This window comes from Phragmites australis, chromosome 13, assembly GCF_958298935.1.
Source record: "Phragmites australis chromosome 13, lpPhrAust1.1, whole genome shotgun sequence".
In the NCBI taxonomy this organism is placed as follows: Eukaryota; Viridiplantae; Streptophyta; class Magnoliopsida; order Poales; family Poaceae; genus Phragmites; species Phragmites australis.
In genome coordinates, this window is record NC_084933.1 from 5,009,424 (window position 1) to 5,027,381 (window position 17,958).

The window sequence follows — 17,958 nt, forward strand, 5'->3', positions numbered from 1 at the left end:
ATTGGCACCGAAACAAAGGGACAATCAACTCGCCATATTCAAGATCCCAAATCTCCTCTATGAATCCATAGTAGGTTTTCCTGATGCTAACGCGGTCATAGGCATCAATACAGACACCATTATTTTGATTAGTGCTCTTGCTGTCTTGTGTTCTCGTATAAAATGTATAATCATTGATCTCATCTGCTTGGAATATGTGAATCATAGTTGTTGGACTATTAGCCAGCAGTTCCAATAGAGCATCGTCACATGTCTTAACGTAACCAATTACCGAAATTATCTCTGTACTCTCTTGCAATCCAATCATCTGACTTTGTTGGATTTGTGGAGCATAGCATGCTCACGTGCATATTGACATACGGCCTCACTACAAGTGATTGTGCACGCCCTAGCTTGCTACTTTGTAAATTACTCAACCTTACAAATTGGGAAGGCCATGCTATTTTCAAGCACATCAAAATGTCAAGCCATAGGGAAGTGACCGGATTGGAAAGGTGTAGGAGGTTTCGGGCCGATCCTTGACCGGTTTTTTGCCCGTGGTGGAAGGGCAGGACGCCTAGGGGCGTCAGTTGCAGCAGGGAGATGAGGAACCCAGAAAAGGAGATGAGTAAATATATTGGTTAATTGCTTACTTCAAAAGGGGTGTCAGCTGTTTTTATAAATAGAGCCCAGCCCTAAACAATTTCATTTAATGATAACCAAATCTGATTCTAACTCAATCTCTAAACCGAACCCAACTCTACTTATCTCCTTTCTAGTTCCAAACTAAATCTAACTCTTTCTAATCTTAACTAATCTGGACTCCCTAACTTATCTCAACCTGGACTTGACTTCTAATTTATTTTCTTCCCAATTTATCTAAACCGACTTATCTCCTACCTTAGTTAACTCTCGCCCATAACAGAATCTTTTGGAAATATACATACCAGCTGACCTATATGACATAGTTTAACCCCATATGCAGTCAAAGTAATTTGAATAAGTCATGCCGAATAAACATCACCATGAATTTATTTCAAAAATGATGATGAAACTTTCTTTGTTCCACTTGAGTTCAGACCAGGCAAAATTACCCTTCATCCGCAAAATGACAATCCTACTCTACACCTTTCAGTTGATCTGCACCAAAAATCTCAAAACCAAAGTTCTACCCTTTCAATTGATCTGAACCATCTAAACAGAGGCCCCCAAGAATGTTAAAATTTACACAGTAAGGGTTCCCTCCGCTGGCTCGGCCACCTGAGGCCTCGGCTTCGGCTTCTCAACAACAATTGCCTGTGTGGTTAGGACCATTCCAGCCACTGACGCAGCATTCTGGAGTGCACACCTAGTCACTTTAGCAGGGTCGATCACACCAGCCTCTATCAGGTTCTCGTACTTGTCTGTCATTGCATTGTAGCCGACTTCCCACTCACTATCCGTGATCTTCTCAACAACCACTTCTCCTTCCACTCCAGCATTGTGTGCAATCAGTGAAGCAGGTGCTACCAATGCCTGCAGAAGTTGACAAGATATTGTAAGGATAAAGATAATAGTTGTTACTCTACTGAATTATAGCAGGGAGAAGTATATTTGTGACAAGAACTAGACTAAATTTTGCTATGCCAATGCCTGCAAGTCATTCAGTCACTACTCACTACTCGATCTTACTCATCAACTTAGCAATACACGTCCTAGATGATGGCTCCTAATTACAACGTATGGGCAAAGCATAATTATGACATTTTTCCTCTGGTAAATGCATTCATACCATGTAACTGCAATACATAACAAAAGGTGCGTTCAATCAGTTGATATATGTCAACCAAGTTACCTTTTGAATAATGTCAGCACCAAGGCGCTCATCAGGATCTTCAATTTTTTCTTTGATGGCAGGGACAATAGTAGACAGGTGCACATATGCTGCACCACCTCCAGGAACAATGCCCTCCTCAATAGCTGCAAAAGTGGCATTCTTTGCATCCTCAATTCGTAGCTGGCGGTCCTCAAGCTCAGTCTCAGTTGCAGCTCCAACCTTGATAACAGCAACACCACCAGAAAGCTTTGCAATTCTCTCAGCCAATTTCTCGGAATCATATATCGAATCAGTTTCAGAAAGCTCCTTCTTTAGCTGTGCAACCCTCGCCTGGATCTCATCTTTGCTAGCAGCATCTGCTATGAGGGTTGTTGTAGTCTGATGTATTGTGACTTTCCTTGCTGTCCCAAGTTGCTCTACTGTAGCATTCTCAACCAACAAACCAAGATCTTTTGCTAGGAATTCAGCCCCTGCATGTGAGTTACAGGATAAGAGAAAAAAATGCAAGTAAAATAAAATAATTAAAAAAGGCCATTGTCTACAAACAGTCGATGAATAATGAAAACAACAAACATAAACAAAGAATCAGATGCAAAGATTAAGTGTCCAATTTTGGGAATACCACTGAACCATCCATTAAGGTACTGCAGCAATCACTTGCCAGGAGCTCTATAATGTTCAGTAAGTTGAAGCTTTATGAGCGATGCAAATGTACACCAAGAACCATGGTTTCTCTTGCAGACTGGTAGTTATAGACAAAAACTTTAATATTTAGGGTTCAAAAGTTGTCCTGTGGCACTGGACTTCGAGTACAGTAACAGACCTAAGGAGTCGTTCAATAAGTTGCTAGTAAGTATGACAAGGATAATAGGTAACTCCAATATTTAGAGATGCTGAGTTCAACTTCTGAACTCGCATCAACGAGAAGTGCCGAATACCAGCAACAGATGATCTCACAAAGTTTAGTATGATTCGTGATAGATGGGGAATAGTATCCAAATCCCGACTGGCATCCATCTATTGACAAAAGCCTTACCATGGTGTGGTCAATTGACTGTCTCATCCAATTTTGTTCAAGATAGTTCAAGAAACTATGGCACAATAGATGAAACTAAAGATCTACCAAATTTATTGTGAAATATGCTTGGCCCTTGGACAATTTATATGGAAAAGCAAAATAATATTACTTTTATTCTATAATTGTTGCAATTTTTCTTTCGGGATGGGGCGAAAGCTATGAGACTTAGATCATCCAAAAGGAATGAAGCAACAGCAGAGATCAACAACAATATTAACCAATGTGAGGAAATAATTAAGAAGAGAAGTAATGTTGGCTGCGAGATAAACCTGTAACAATGGCAATATCCTGAAGGACAGCCTTCCGCCGCTCACCAAAGCTTGGGGCTTTTATCGCTGCAACATTAAGAATTCCCCGAAGCTTGTTTACTACAAGAGTTGCCAAAGCTTCACCGGTAATGTCCTCAGCAATAATGAACAGCGGGGCTCTTAGCTGTGTGGTCTTCTCTAAAAGTGGAATAATTTCCTTTATGCTTGTGATCTTCTGATCAGTAATAAGAACCTTAGCATTCTCAAACTCCACAATCGATTTCTCAAGGTTTGTTACAAATTGTGGGGATATGTACCCACGGTCAATCTGCATTATTCAAGAAAATTTGAGAACTTATGACAGTACATATGCATTGATATACTATATGGAGTTCTAAGTATTTTATGTAACAATTTCAAGTTATGTAAAAATCTGAATTTCTTTCATAGAGGGAAGGTAATGCTGGTTCAAGCTGAGTTTTCAACAAACCTCCATTCCTTCTTCAACGTCAACGGTTGTCTCGAACGATGATGAAGACTCGATTGAAAGGACACCATCTGGGCCCACTTTATCAATAGCATCGGCAATCATGGATCCAATCAACTCATCATTGCCAGCAGAGATAGAGGCAACAGCTGTAATACAGAAAAAACTCCAAATTAGGCATGTATTTTCATTGAATCCACATTTTGTTTCAAATATAAATCATTTGAGTAATAAAAATACGATAATTCTTCCAATCTTGACAATGTGATTTATGAAGTGAAAACTAGGTGAGAAACACGTGGTACAACATAACAAAGCCAACAATCACCTTTGATATCAGCACTGCCCTTGACTGGTCTAGCCTTGTTCCCCAGCTCCTCAATTAAACCCTGCACAGCTTTGTCTATTCCTTTCTTAAGTGATACAGGGTTTGCACCAGAAGTTACACTCAAAAGGCCCAGCTTGATGATTTCTCGAGCAAGGACAGAAGCAGTTGTTGTTCCATCACCAGCAGAGTCATTTGTCTTGCTAGCAACCTTTAACCATGACGAAGTGGATAATATGGCTTAGGAATTCAGAATTCTGAAATAACACAACGATACACATCTTAATTAACAAAAAGTCACCTCACGAATCAGTGCTGCACCAGCATTTTCCATTGGATCATACAGCTCAATAGCCCGGGCAATAGTGACTCCATCATTTACAACTTTGGGGGCACCATCCTCATCCAGCACTACATTCCTCCCTGCAAAAACACCCCAAATGCCACAGATTGCTTCAGCTGAAGAGAACTGTAAATTTTCCTTTCAATTGATAGTCACACCTCAATTTTAAATTCTACACAAAAATGTGTGATGGTTACAGAATACAATATGTTCACTATCTAAGCAATCAAACAGTAGGACACTAAACAGGCCAATGTGGTATGTAATTAGATTTTAAGTATCGGAATTTGCAATCAATATAATCATAGTGTTCATCCTTCACTAAAGATACCGAACATATGGAACATTTTGATAACCTTCTGGAATCAGGGGCACCGAAGTATAACACAGAAAAGACAGTGTTGCATCATTCGAGCATTAAGTAGCCAATGCAAGTTGCAACTTTTGGAAAGGAAGCACAATTCCATCTAGGAAACAGCATGTGTTGTGGAAGCTGAGCGTTGATTACCTCGGGGTCCGAGGGTGACACCAACGGCGTTGGCAAGCTTCTCGACTCCGGCCTGAAGCGCCGTCCGGGACTTCTGGCCGAAGGCGATGTCCTTCGCATCCGCACGCACCACCAACCGCTGGGTCCGGCTGCTCCTGACCCTCCTCGTCCTGCCCTGCTAGCAGCCAACAACACAATTGAGACCATCACAACAAGCAATGAACTACAACTGAAGAGACAGCACAGGAGAGCAAAAAATTAAACCGGAAACCACAAACGAAGGAGCAAGAAAGCCCCCCAACCCCAAAGTGGGCAAGAAACCGCAATTCAGGCGGCCTTAGCGGTCGTCCAAGAGACCACAAGTCCGGAACCAAGAAACGCTTCAATTATCCAAGAAACAAGAAACCACACCATCCGGGAACGCAAGGAACCGCATGCGAGAGGGGAGGAGGGGCAGACCTGAGAGAGGGGGCGGAGGAGGGAAGCGGTGAAGATGGCATTGGCGGAGGACATTCGGTTGGAGGCCGGAAGGGGAGCTGGGAGCTGGTGCTGAGGAGTCGAGAGGATAAGGTGGAGGGGACGAGGAGGATTTGGAGGCAGAGTGGGGTGAGGTGAGGCGGGGTTAGAGATAGGTTGTGCGGTTTTATATACGGGAGAGTGAGACTGTGGAAGGAGGGGGTTTGGAGGCAGACGGGTTGAGGGGCTTCCAGAACTTTCAGCATCTTTTGTTCTTGTTCTGCAAATTAAAATGAAGGTCTTTAGTGAGTGAATGTAAAAATGTGAACAAAAATTATTTTAAGGGTGCACGTTTTCTTTTTCTTGGAATAATTTGCTGTGAAGTTTTGTTTATGCTATAAATATGCTTCTGAATAGCATCTCTTTTCTTGGGTGATGTCATATGTGGTTCTAAAAGAATGAAAATGCAGTTCTTAGATAGGTTTAATCTCACTGTTTCTTTTTAATTTGAAATATGTAGCTCCAAAAGAATGAAAAATGTGATTTTTAATTTGGTTTAACCTAAGTTTACCAACTTTGCTGCTGAAACCTAAAATTATTCTAGCTAATTATTGTAGTATATTTACAAGACCTTGAGGTCATTTCACCTGTTTACTAATAATAGTTACCATTTAATAAGAAGCTATATATTGAATATAAGTGAATTGTCTAATTTTCTCTATCAATTTAGGTTTTTTTTAAAAAACTGATCAGTACATGCAGTTTAATATAGTATCAGAATTAAAGTTCTTGAGTTTGAGTCTTTGCAAGCATAATTAAATAAAAAATTACAGTCGACTCATATTTCCACGTCTGAGGCTTGAGGGGACCTCCACATGAGGATGAGTGTTAAAGTATAAGTGAATTATTCATCTTTCTACATCAGATTAGGTTTTTTGTACGACTAATTGATGCATACAGCTTAATACTATACAATAAATTTGTAATATAAGAAACATAGGTGTTTGAAGCCATACCTCGTTTTAATTTTTTAGGTTAACTTGCTCAAGTTATTCAATATGACAAAATTATGGCAAAGCATGTCATTAGTCGTGTAGCTACCATTCTAGAAGAGGTTGGGTTTCTCTGGCCTTCGTATGACAAAAATATTGAATGCAAATGGATCACAATTTGCATAACACAAGCACACGTCAAGCAACAAATATAGTCCCTCATTCCTATTGACTTGGTTCAGTGCTCTATAATAATGCCAAAATATTCTTATCAAGTGCCACCCGCCAATCTATAGAATTCAACAACCAACAGCATAGCCAATTGAAGTATGAAGGATGCCAATACCAAGTTCCCATTGACTTGACAGCATTAGATTCTATGTCCGAAACTGAAGATAGTGTGCAGTTTGTAAACCAATAACGCTGGGTGAACCACTCATTGTAGCACAACTACTCACTAAAATCTACATCACGGCATAAAGTTGCCACACACCCTTGGGTGTCATTTTGGTCCTCACAATCTTCTAGTCTTAACGTATGAGAACATTTTTTTTTAAAGACAGCATGAGATTTGCCGATTTTATCAAAGAAGGAATAAGCATGGATATAAAAGGAAAAAAACCCAAAGTTTAGCAAGGGGAGGGGGGCAACTATGAAACCCATTGTTTTAGGATGTATGAAAGAGGTAATCTTTTGGGCCTTTTCATCAATATTATTTGCATTGATGGCATTGGAAATTTGTGCAACATATGAAGTTCAACTAATACGAGGATTTTTCTCCATTAACATCACAACCTACTTCTAGATTTGTTGAAGCATTATCAACGATGATATGCAACAGCCTTGACATCTTTCATTACACTTTGCCCCGACATATGAAGTCCAACGAATATGAGGATATTTCTGCATTAACATCACAACCTACTTCTACATTTGTTGAAGCATTATCAATGATGAGATCTTTCATTACACTCTCAGCAAATTTGAAGGCATACCATGCATTGTGAATATCAGTTGAGTCATCAGTTGCTCTAACGAAACAGATGCTTAGCTCAGTGTTGACACACCATATTAACTAGGTTCATCCCATCTTATTTCACCAACAATTATAAAATTCTAACTTTTTTAAAAATAAATTATAAACTTCTAACTTCTCTTTGATCTTCAGAGATTACATGCTACAAGACTTATATATAGTGCTATTCTATATCTCACCCTCATCCAGCCCACCCCGCCAATAGTAGGCCGCTAGCCTACCTCACAGCGCGTGCTCCCATGCCTGCTTTCCCACGCGCACCACATGTCCCCACTTGCACCGCGCCCCTCGTGCTCGCAGCAGCTTGCCCGCGCGTGCCACTGTCCCCCGCGGATCGCGCCTGGATCCCCCGCGCTCGCCATTGCGCTCCACGTGCCCCACCCCCTCACGCAACTACTGACCCACTTAAGGCTACAGAGAACTATTGAAACAACTACTAAAAAATTACTGATATTACTGAACAAACTATTGATACTACTGGTAACTACTGACACTACTGATAGAAACTATTGAGCAAAATTTAATATGACTTTGAACTACTGACACTATTGAACATAAACTACTGACATACTGAACTAACTACTGATATTACTGGCAACTACTGATACTACTGAACAAACTATTGACCAAAACTACTGATACTACTGAACAAAACTACTAATGCTACTGGCAACTACTGACAACAACTACTGAATAATTTTACCATGACATAGAACTACTGACGACTACTGACAACACTGAATAATTTTTCTATGACTTGAAACTACTGAATAGCTACTGACATAACTACCGAAGTATCTGACCCATAGTAAAAGGCATACAATCCATATTAAATTTTAACACTTGAAAACATCCAACCTATAGTAGAAAGCATCCAACCTATAGTAAAAAAGTATCCAACCCATAGTAAAGCATCAAACCCATAACAATTTTACTGAAAAATTCAAGTCATGGTAAATTACTGAACACTACTGAGTAAATACAGAGCTGCTACTAAACTACTGGACGTGTGGCGTGCGGGCGTAGGAATGAGCCGGAGTGCAGGGACGTGTGGTGTGCTCGGAGTGAGCAAGCGTAGTAGCGAGCAGGCGTGGGGACATGTGGTGCGCGGGCATAGGGCGAGCGGGGCAAGGCATGGGGCTCGAAGTTGGGCCGGCTGGAGAGGTTGTGTTGGACCTTGTCGGTGGATGAACACCATAAGTTGAGATCCTGAGGGACCCCCTTTGAGATTCGATCAGGGTGCTGGTCCTGGATCTACCTCGTACGTGGGGTTAATGCGTGTGGGACTTAGGCGGGATGAATCATCGTTGGCTGGTAGTAATGAATGCACCAAGGGTTTATACAAGTTCAGGCCGCACGGAGGCGTAATACCCTACTCCTGTGTGTCTAGTATATTATCAATGCTCTTCGAATGCCTTTCTCTGGATCTCTGGCACTCTCATTTTTCTGTGTTACAAGGTGCTGCTGTTCTAAGTCTTGAGCTTCTACTGTCTGAAGTCTCTTGTTATCTTGTTGGCTTGTTGGCTTGTTTTTCGACAAAGTGCTCCCCCTTTTATCTACTAGGGGGAGGCCCTCCAGGGTATACCCAGAACGAGGGCACAAGTTCTTGTAAACAATAAATGAAAAACAACCATCATGGGTCTACAGTTGATGTTACAGAGGGTTAAAAATGCATCCCTCGGACAGTCCCATCGGTCTTCACGTCCCAACTTTAGCAGGTGCAGAGGGGCCCACTGGTCATGCCTATCTGGTTAGAGTAGGACTGACACGGTCTGATGCAACGGAGCGATAGACGATAAGCCTCGAGTCCATCGAAGATATCTTCAAGCCGTCTTTCTTCATAGGCCCCGCGAAGGGACATGCGATGGGATCCGCCGTATTAATTGTTCCCACGCCCTCCGGCCAGGCGATGGCAGAGATTGACGTATTCAGTACAGCAGGCGTGGGGGAGAGTGGTTGGATGTGACCGCCCACGCTCCCCATTAAATGCAGCATCGGGCCTCCCATCGATCGACACCTCATCGTGGAGTCCCTGCGAGGTCCACCGGCATGGGGCTTATCGGGTCCTCGGGGTACTCGGGGACCAACTGCTCTTGGCCACGAGCGCCCACTCCTGGATCTAACTCTTCTCGGGTCCTTGGGGAACTCTGGGTACTCAGGGACCAACTGCTCTTGGCTCCGAGCGCCCACTCCCGAATCTGGCTCTTCTCGAGTCCTCGGGGAACTCTGGGTACTCGAGGACCAACTGTTCTTGGCCCCGAGCACCCCCTCCCGGACCTATCTTCCCTCAGGCCCTCGGAGAGATGGTCCCCGAGGGATGGCGCCACATGGCACTGCGCTGTCCTGGCATCGGGACTCGGGAACTCCCGGATCCCATATCACCGACAGGCCTAGTCTACACCTAGGGGGTGTGTGTATATACATATATCCAACTGCCTTATGATGAGCTAGAAAAGCTAAAGCATTAAATGAAATGATTTACTTGATGCCAAGAGGATGAATTGTCATTCATATCATTTGAAAGTTCTTGATGGTTTGTTGCTCCTTTCCTATAGCTAGAGATGGCAATGGGTCTGCCCCCGTTAGGTTTTGCTGGAACGGACCCGAAACCCAAAACCCGACTTGCCAAACCCGACCCGAACCCAAAATCAATATCAGGCACAAAATCACCCCCGCCCCCGGCCCCGAGGGGGACCCAAAACCTGACGGGGAAACCCAAAACCCGATAGTGGGAGAGCGGCGCGAGTGAGCGGGGTGCTGCGGGCGAGCAGGGCGGGCACGGCACGGCGGGCAACTGGGGCAGGGCGGGCGAGCAGGGTGGGCGCAGGCGCTGGGTGGGCGGGGTTTTGGGTGACACCCGCGGGTGAAAATACAGACCCGAACTCGACCCGAGTCAAGGCCCTGACACGACCCGACCCGACCCGATAGCTTCACGGGGCTATTTTTCCACTCGAACCCGCCCCCGTCGGGTTTGAAACTCCCGGGGACCCAACCTGACCGAGGAAATTGCCATCCCTACCTATAGTTGACAAATTAGACAAAGAGTACTTGTCAATTCCACCTCTTTGCTAGCCACTCATTGGTAGTTTTATAACATCAAAATCATCCTCTTCTCAATCTCCCGATATAACCTCTACTCACAGGTCATTCTCTTACTGATTTTCTCGCATTTTCTCGTCACTACTATCACTAATAGATGTCAAAGTTGCTTCTTTATCTCGGATGTAGCTTCTTTAAAAGTTTTGCATTCCAGCCAAATACATTGTACAAGGGATACTAACCTTTCTAGTATTTATTGCACATCAAGAAATTCACTGAGTGACTACAATTTTTCTTAGTAAATCCGATGTGCTCCCAGGCTATATCTAGATATGAAGAAAGCCCCCTTGATCTCCTGAGTTAACAATATAGCTTAAGAACTTGAACTAGTTATATTTGTTGTAATAATTAAAATTACTTACACATTATTAGCTTGTGATATTAATTAACAAATTAATCAATAATAAATAACTTAAATCATAATAAATACGTGATAACATAATACAAGTGCATAGGTTCATTTGGCTTCTTACTTTAACAGTCGAAAGAAAAACACTATATGCCTACTGTATAAGAGCTTTAAGATTACAAATAAAGCTAGTGAGTAGAAAAATCGAACACATACCTGCAGTGTTGACCACTACACTTACACAACTAGTTCTACATATTGTTGCGGTCATGAAACCAAAACAACGGATACAAGTATGAAAATCGAATGTTGGATTGGAAACTAAGCACCGTTGCCATCAGGAACACATGAAAAGAGAACTATAGAAGATACAATTGAAAGTAGAACTAGAAGCAAAGTGACATCTTCACCTAAACAATGTTGGTGTTTTCTTTTCAGAGAAAAAAAGCATTCTTATTTGCTTTGCTAATTGATTTCAGTATTTGAATGGCATACCAGAACAAACAAGTTTGTCTTATTGAAAGATAACCTTCTGGCCTTCAAATTTGATGGAAATTTGTTCAAACAAGCTAATGAGGTCATTAAATTGGAGATTGTTGAAAGATATGATCGACATGGTTTAGATGGTTGGATTGTAATCTCTGTGCCAACATAATTGGAGATAGAATTAGTTTGAAGTTCTCTATTGCCGAATAGGATAGCTATTGTCAGTTGGTTGTAATCTGAACAAACTCTATTATCTAAGCTGCTATAAATACAAGGGCATCTGCTACCAATCGTGGTATGCAATATTAGACTATTCAATCATGAGTTTCTATATGGAATCAAAGATTTTTTGATCTGCCAAGCGCCATGTCGACAAGTTCTTCCACAAGCATCGTTGATGGCAGCACCAGGAACCAAACACCACCAATTCCGTCCTCTTCCCACCTCATCACCATCAAGCTAACACGAGAGAACTATCTGTTGTGGCGAGCACAGTTCCCACCCTATTTTAGAAGCAATCAACTGCTCGGAATAGTAGATGGAACGATCAGGGCTTCATCGGAGCTCATCATAAAGATGATGGATAGTGGTGCCGTGCAAGAACCAAATCCAGAGTATTTGATCTGGCAACAATGAGATCAGATGATACTCGGGGCACTGCTTTCTCTTTGTCAGAAGGCATGCTAAGACAGGTATTGCTCATGAACACCTCCCACGAGTTTTGGAGCGCTTTAGAAAGAATGTTCTCTGAGGCATCATGATCTCGATCGATGCAAATACGAGTTCAGCTTGCCAATCTCAAGAAAGGAGGACTATCTTGATCGATGAAGATGCACATTGATACTCTTGCTATAATCGGCCAGCCACTTCGAGAAGAAGAATTTGTCTCATATGTTCTCTCTGGTCTAGATGAAGCATATGATTCTTTGGTTAGCTCTATGACCATTCGCACTGAGCCAGTATCGACCCATGATCTCTTTGAAAATCTGATCAGTCATGAGATGTGCATTGAGTCATGACATTCGGGCTTCAAAACTGAGGAGCACTCGACCAATTTTGCTCTAAGTAGTCGAGGTTGTGGTCATGGACAAGGAGGATATGGCCATGGCCAAGGAGGTCATCAGCAAAACCAGCAGCTGCGAGGAGTCCATCAAAACCAGAATGGTGAAAGGCCCACATACCAAATATGTGGCAAGGTTGAGCATGAAGCAGATATCAATTGTCATCATTTTGATCAGGAGTACAAAACTGCAAATGATCACACTGCAAATTCAGTTGCAACACCGAGCTATCCTATCAACACAAGCTGGTATGCATACACTAGCGCAACGAATCATCTGACAAGCAATCTAGAGAAGTTAGAGATCAAGGAAAAGTATCCTGGGAAGGATCAAGTCTTGACAACCAATGGTGCATGTATGCATATTCATCACATTGGCCAATCCACAATCCATACAAAATCTCATCTTTTACATCTAAATGATATCCTTCATCTACCTCCAGTCACCAAAAACCTATTGACGGTCCAAAAACTTGCCCATGATAACAATGTCTTGTTTGAGTTCCATCCTAACTATTTTCTTATCAAGGATCGGGACACGAAGCGAGTCATAATTAAAGCCCATTGTCGAAAAGGGTTGTATGTTCTGGATGATGCCCAAAGCTCAAGCAAATGTTTCTTTCATACCTCAAAGGTTCCTCAAGCATGGTGGCACGCTCACCTAGGTCATGCCTACCTAAAAACAATCTAGTGCACCATTAGTCGTTTTAATCTTCCTTGTCAGTTTAGTCGAAACAATAATGTTTGTGATGCATGTCAACAGGCAAAAAGTCATCAATTGCCATTCTCATTCTCAGACAATGTTGTTTCTCGCCCCCTTGAGCTAATCGTCTCTTATGTTTGGGGTCCTACCCGAACAACAATCAATGGAGAAAAATACTATGTTTCTTTTATTGATGCCTATAGTCAATTCACATGGATATATCTTCCCAAACAAAAGTCTGATGTGTTCCATGTGTTTCACCAATTTCAAAGACATGTAGAACGTCTATTAAACAAGAAAATTTGTATGGTGCAGTCGGACTAGGGTGGCAAGTACCATATGCTTCATTTTTTTCACTGATATTGGTATTGCCCATAGAGTTTCATGTCCCCATACACATTAGCAAAATGGCTCTATAGAACGCAAGCAATGAGATGTGGTTGAAACTAGCCTAGCCTTGTTAACCTACTCATCTCTTTCTCTTCGGTTTTGGGGAGATGCCTTTCCTACAGGATGCTTCATTATCAATCAACTTCCAAGCCATGTCATTAAATTCACTACCCCTCTTAAGCATCTCACTAGTGTTAAACTAGATTACAGTATTCTTAGAGCGTTTGGTTGTGCATGCTGGCCACACTTGAGACCATATAACAACCACAAACTAGACTTCAGATCAAAATAATGTGTATTTCTCGGCTATAGCAATCTCCATAAGGGGTATAAGTGCCTTCACATTCATATTGGCCGAGTTTACATCTCAAGAGATGTTATCTTTGATGAGGATGTGTTTCCCTTTGCCAATTCTATTGATCCTACAAATGTTCCTACTATTCATCATCTCAGTGAGTCACACATCCTTCTTCCCTTTATCTCATTTTTCCATGGTTCCTCTTCTCCCTTGCCTGGCCAATTTGATGAAAATGCTATTGCACCTGTTGTTGCTACTGACTATCTGCAGGTGATTTTATAGCTATTTCTCCACAACACTCTGGAGACAGTGTTTGTGGTGTTGGATCAGTGCCTACAAGAGAAGAAACTCAAACAACACCGATAGCTTCAGGCCATGAAATGAGGATTCGGTCAAAGGATAACATAAGGCAGCCCAAGAAAAGAACTTATGGCACTGCCGCTTATCTGACAATAGCAGAATCGGCAGCTTCAAAGAAGGAACCAGACAGACACTTAGAGGTACTAAAAATTCCTTGCTGGAAAAAAGCAATGGATGAAGAATATGAAGCATTACTAAAAGAATAATACCTAGAGGTTTGTTCCACCACAGAGTGGAGTTAATGTGATAGACTGCAAATGGGTATTCAGAGTCAAAAGAAAATCAAATGCGCGATTAGTTGCAAAAGGGTTTCGACAAAGGTATGAGAAGATTATGAAGATACCTTTAGCCCAGTATAAAGCCTACAACTATCAGGTTGATCTTGTCCCTGGCTGTGAAGTATGGTTGGCAACTGAGACAATTGGATATTCAAAATGCTTTCTTGCATGGTTATTTGCAAGAAATTGTGTATATGAGTCAGCTCCCTAGATATGAAAATTCAGACAAGCCTCATCATCTGTGCAAGCTGAAGAAAACTTTTTATGGCTTCAAACAAGCACCTTGTGCTTGGTACTCAAGGCTCGACACAAAATTGTAAGAAATTGGGTTTAGGCCAAGTAAAGCTGATACATCACTCTTTATCTACAAAAATAAAGGAACTATTGTGTATGTTCTTGTTATATGTAGATGATATTATCATTGCCTCATCCAGTGTTCAGAATACAATAATATTAATTGAACAACTTAGGGAGGAATTTGATGTGAAAGATTTGGGGGAACTTCACTACTTCCTTGGAATAGAAGTGAGTCAAAGAGGAGAAGGATTGGTGCTGTCTCAGCAAAAATACACAACTGAATTGTTATAAAAAGCAAACATGTTAAATTGTAAACCAGTCAATACTCCTATGTCCTCAGTAGAGAGGATTTCTAAAGAAGATGGCGCATCTCTTAATTCTGAAGAAGCAACAAGACATAGGATTATAGTAGGTGGTTTGTAGTAATTGACAATCACTCGGCCATATATCTCTTTTGCTGTCAACAAGGCGTGTCAGTTTATGCAAATGCCAACTGATGTGCATTGGAGTGTGGTAAAGGGGATTCTTCATTATTTGAAGTTCTCCCTGGATTTTGGTATTGAAATACACAAACCAGCATCTACCCGGATCAGTGCGTTTTCAGATGCAGATTGTGTTGGCTCTCTTGATGATAGACGTTCGACTAGGGGCTATGAAATCTTCTTTGGGTCTAACTTGATCTCATGGAGTTCTAGAAAGTAGAGCATTGTGTCTCGATTGAGTACAGAGTCTGAGTATAAGGTAATAGCAAATGCAACTGCAGAGGTATTTTGGTTGTAGACTTTACTGCAAGAACTGGGGTATCCATAGTTTCAATCACCGAAATTATGGTGTGATAATCTTGGAGCCACCTATTTATCTGCAGATCCGGTGTTTCATAATAGTACAAAGCATATCGAAGTTAATTTTCACTTTGTTAGAGAAAGAGTGGCAAGAAAGATGCTTCACATTGGTTTTATCTCCTCTCAAGAACAAGTTGCAGATGTGTTCACAAAACACTATCCTATCGAGCGTTTTCATTCTTACTGTATAATCTCAGTCTAGTGTCCAAGAGTTGAGATTGAGGAAGGATGTTGAAAGATATGATCAATATGGTTTAAATGGTTGGATTGTAATATTTGTGCCAACAGAATTGGAGATAGAATTAGTTTGAAGTTCTCTATTGTCGAATAGGATAACTATTGTCGGTTGGTTGTAATTTGAACAAACTTTGTAATCTGATCTGCTATAAATACAAGGGCATCTGCTAACGATCGTGGTATGCAGTATTAGCCCATTCAATCGTGAGTTTCTATAGAGATGATATAATTTGATGGAGACATTACCTAAAGTTACAATAGTAGGAAGGTCAGAGGTCTCCTCAGGCAAGTAGCACAAGATACCCTGAGTATTTGAGAAACAAAGGACTGCAAGTAGGTTTTTGCAGGTTGACTATGGTCGATTAAGGGGTTGATATGACCGACTATATGGAGGTGACTAATTAATCAACAGATGCGAGTATGTGATCGATTTGACATTCATGAGGGTTATATATGACTCTGATTCATATATGTGCGATGGTCCACCTATCCATACTGTATAATCAACCATGTTGGTAGTTTTCTATGAAATTGACTGGCAATCCAATAATGCTTCGCGGGAGGAAGACGCATCGAATAACTTTTTAGGGGAATAAAAGGGAATTTCCTTATCACATAGTGAGGGGAGCACCTACCACTAAGGCATCGTTTGGCAACACATGGACTAGTCAGGATTAGGGCCTTATTCCGCCCACGTGGAGGATCAGATCCATGCTGGGAGAAAACCATGTGGTGGACTAAAATTACATTTGGCACTAATGTGGATTGGGATGTTCCCAGTACATTCGAGGCTGGGAAAGGGAGCTCACATTCAGTTTATCACCCTCAAAGTATCACCTCGGTCTATATATGACCTTAACATTAAAAATGTAAAGTATGGGTAATGCTCATAGATAAGCAACATAATTGACTAAGAGAAAAGAGGATGTCATTACACAACAAATTTCTTCAGTATAAGTAGTTTATTGAGCATGTGTAGTCATTAGGCTCTTAGAATTATAGCTATGTAGCGAGCACCTTACAAATGAACATATCCAAAAAATCAATCAAACCTTAAAAATGATTTATTATAATGAGCCCCGATTGTAACTGGATACTATCCTCCCCCGGGGACCTCCTCCCTTCTATGGCTCTATCTGCCCCTTCCATTTCCTACTCCAAGATCTGTGCAAAATTTCTTCATTTATATTTAGTACACTTATACATTCCAAAAAATCTCAAAAATTTGGACATGTACATGATGTTAAAACATGCATCTTATAAAAATTTGGTACAAAAATATGTTCAGATGTGCATTGTAAAAAATAGAAATGTGGTACATATGTTATTTATTTTCTACACTTCATATATGTACTTATTTTTGCACCAAATTTGTATGAGATGAATGTGTTTACCAATATGTATATGTACAAATTTTTAAAGATTTTTTTAAAGTGTACAAAATATAAATGGAAGAGTGTTGCACGTATCTCGAAGTAGAGAATGGAGGGGGAGAATAGAGAGAAGGATGCCCAAGGGGGAGGACCCGAGCTTTTTCACATATTCAAAACCTATCTTTAGAGTCAACCATTACATACCATTTTGACTACTTCTTATCGTTAATAGACATAACACCATATCCATTACATTTTGACAATAGTTTACTTGCGTTGAAAGTTGGGCGTGATAGTAAACAGTCCGTACTGTACCTTTGTCATGGAACGATGAGATTGTTGGCAAGGTATGATTTTGCTTGCTCACTCCTCTTCTCCATTAGGTCTCTCCATAATTAATTATATATGGTGCTTGCCATCCACCTTCTCACCCCTCATTTGCCTTGTATGTCGATGCATGATGACGCATGCATGTCTCATTTGACGATAAGGATGGACTTTACACACAAAAATCCTAGTGAGGATAGTAGCGCATAAGAGAAGAAAGAAGAGAAAGCTTGGTTCATCTCCGCTACGTGAAAGGACAAGAAAACATTAGGTCAACCCTACAATCACACATAGAAATTAGTGTGGTCCTATTAATACGTGTTCTCCCTCCTTTGAACACTGAGAATAGAGATGAAAAACTAAGCTGTCATTGCTCATTGTGTAGCAGGAGCAACCATATAAAAGGAAGTAAATAGATTGTTGAAGAAATTAGAAATGAGTCAATGGTGGACGGGCATAGAGCCCGGTGAGCCCCGTCCTACGCAAGTTGGAGAAGCGTCGTTAAAAAAAGAAACAGTAAATGGAAATTAAGAGGGTCCCTGCCGGCAGGGGAAGAGCGCTGTCCTCCACCCTATTTAAGCCCTGCTCCGTCCGTCCCCATAGCCCCACCAC

The 17,958-nt window shown here is 41.4% G+C and overlaps 1 protein-coding gene across 2 annotated transcripts; it reads right to left on the reverse strand.

Moving 5' to 3' along the window:
• Positions 1-986: 986 nt before the first annotated feature.
• On the reverse strand, positions 987-5,399 carry LOC133888065 (ruBisCO large subunit-binding protein subunit alpha, chloroplastic-like). Of its 2 annotated transcripts, none has more exons than XM_062328172.1 (8): positions 5,223-5,399; positions 4,785-4,941; positions 4,235-4,356; positions 3,937-4,144; positions 3,612-3,757; positions 3,143-3,449; positions 1,814-2,265; positions 987-1,494 (listed from the first exon to the last, which is right to left on the reverse strand). In XM_062328172.1, exons 1-8 carry the CDS (start codon positions 5,274-5,276, stop codon positions 1,204-1,206), a joined length of 1,737 nt encoding a protein of 578 aa, XP_062184156.1. In that variant the 5' UTR covers positions 5,277-5,399; the 3' UTR covers positions 987-1,203. The 2 variants fall into 2 exon arrangements, with proteins under 2 accessions (XP_062184156.1, XP_062184157.1); XM_062328173.1 differs by having other exon boundaries at positions 4,785-4,938; positions 5,223-5,398.
• Between the last annotated feature and the right edge of the window lie 12,559 nt (positions 5,400-17,958).

Bases quoted from the DNA above. Each gene is read 5' to 3' on its own strand.
- LOC133888065 (XM_062328172.1), bottom strand. From the start codon at position 5,276: ATGTCCTCCGCCAATGCCATCTTCACCGCTTCCCTCCTCCGCCCCCTC. The intron at 4,357-4,784 runs GTAATCAACGCT...GTGTTTTTGCAG, and splicing joins TGTCACCCTCGGACCCCGAG to GGAGGAATGTAGTGCTGGAT. The intron at 3,758-3,936 runs GTGATTGTTGGC...TCTGTATTACAG, and splicing joins GGGCAGTGCTGATATCAAAG to CTGTTGCCTCTATCTCTGCT.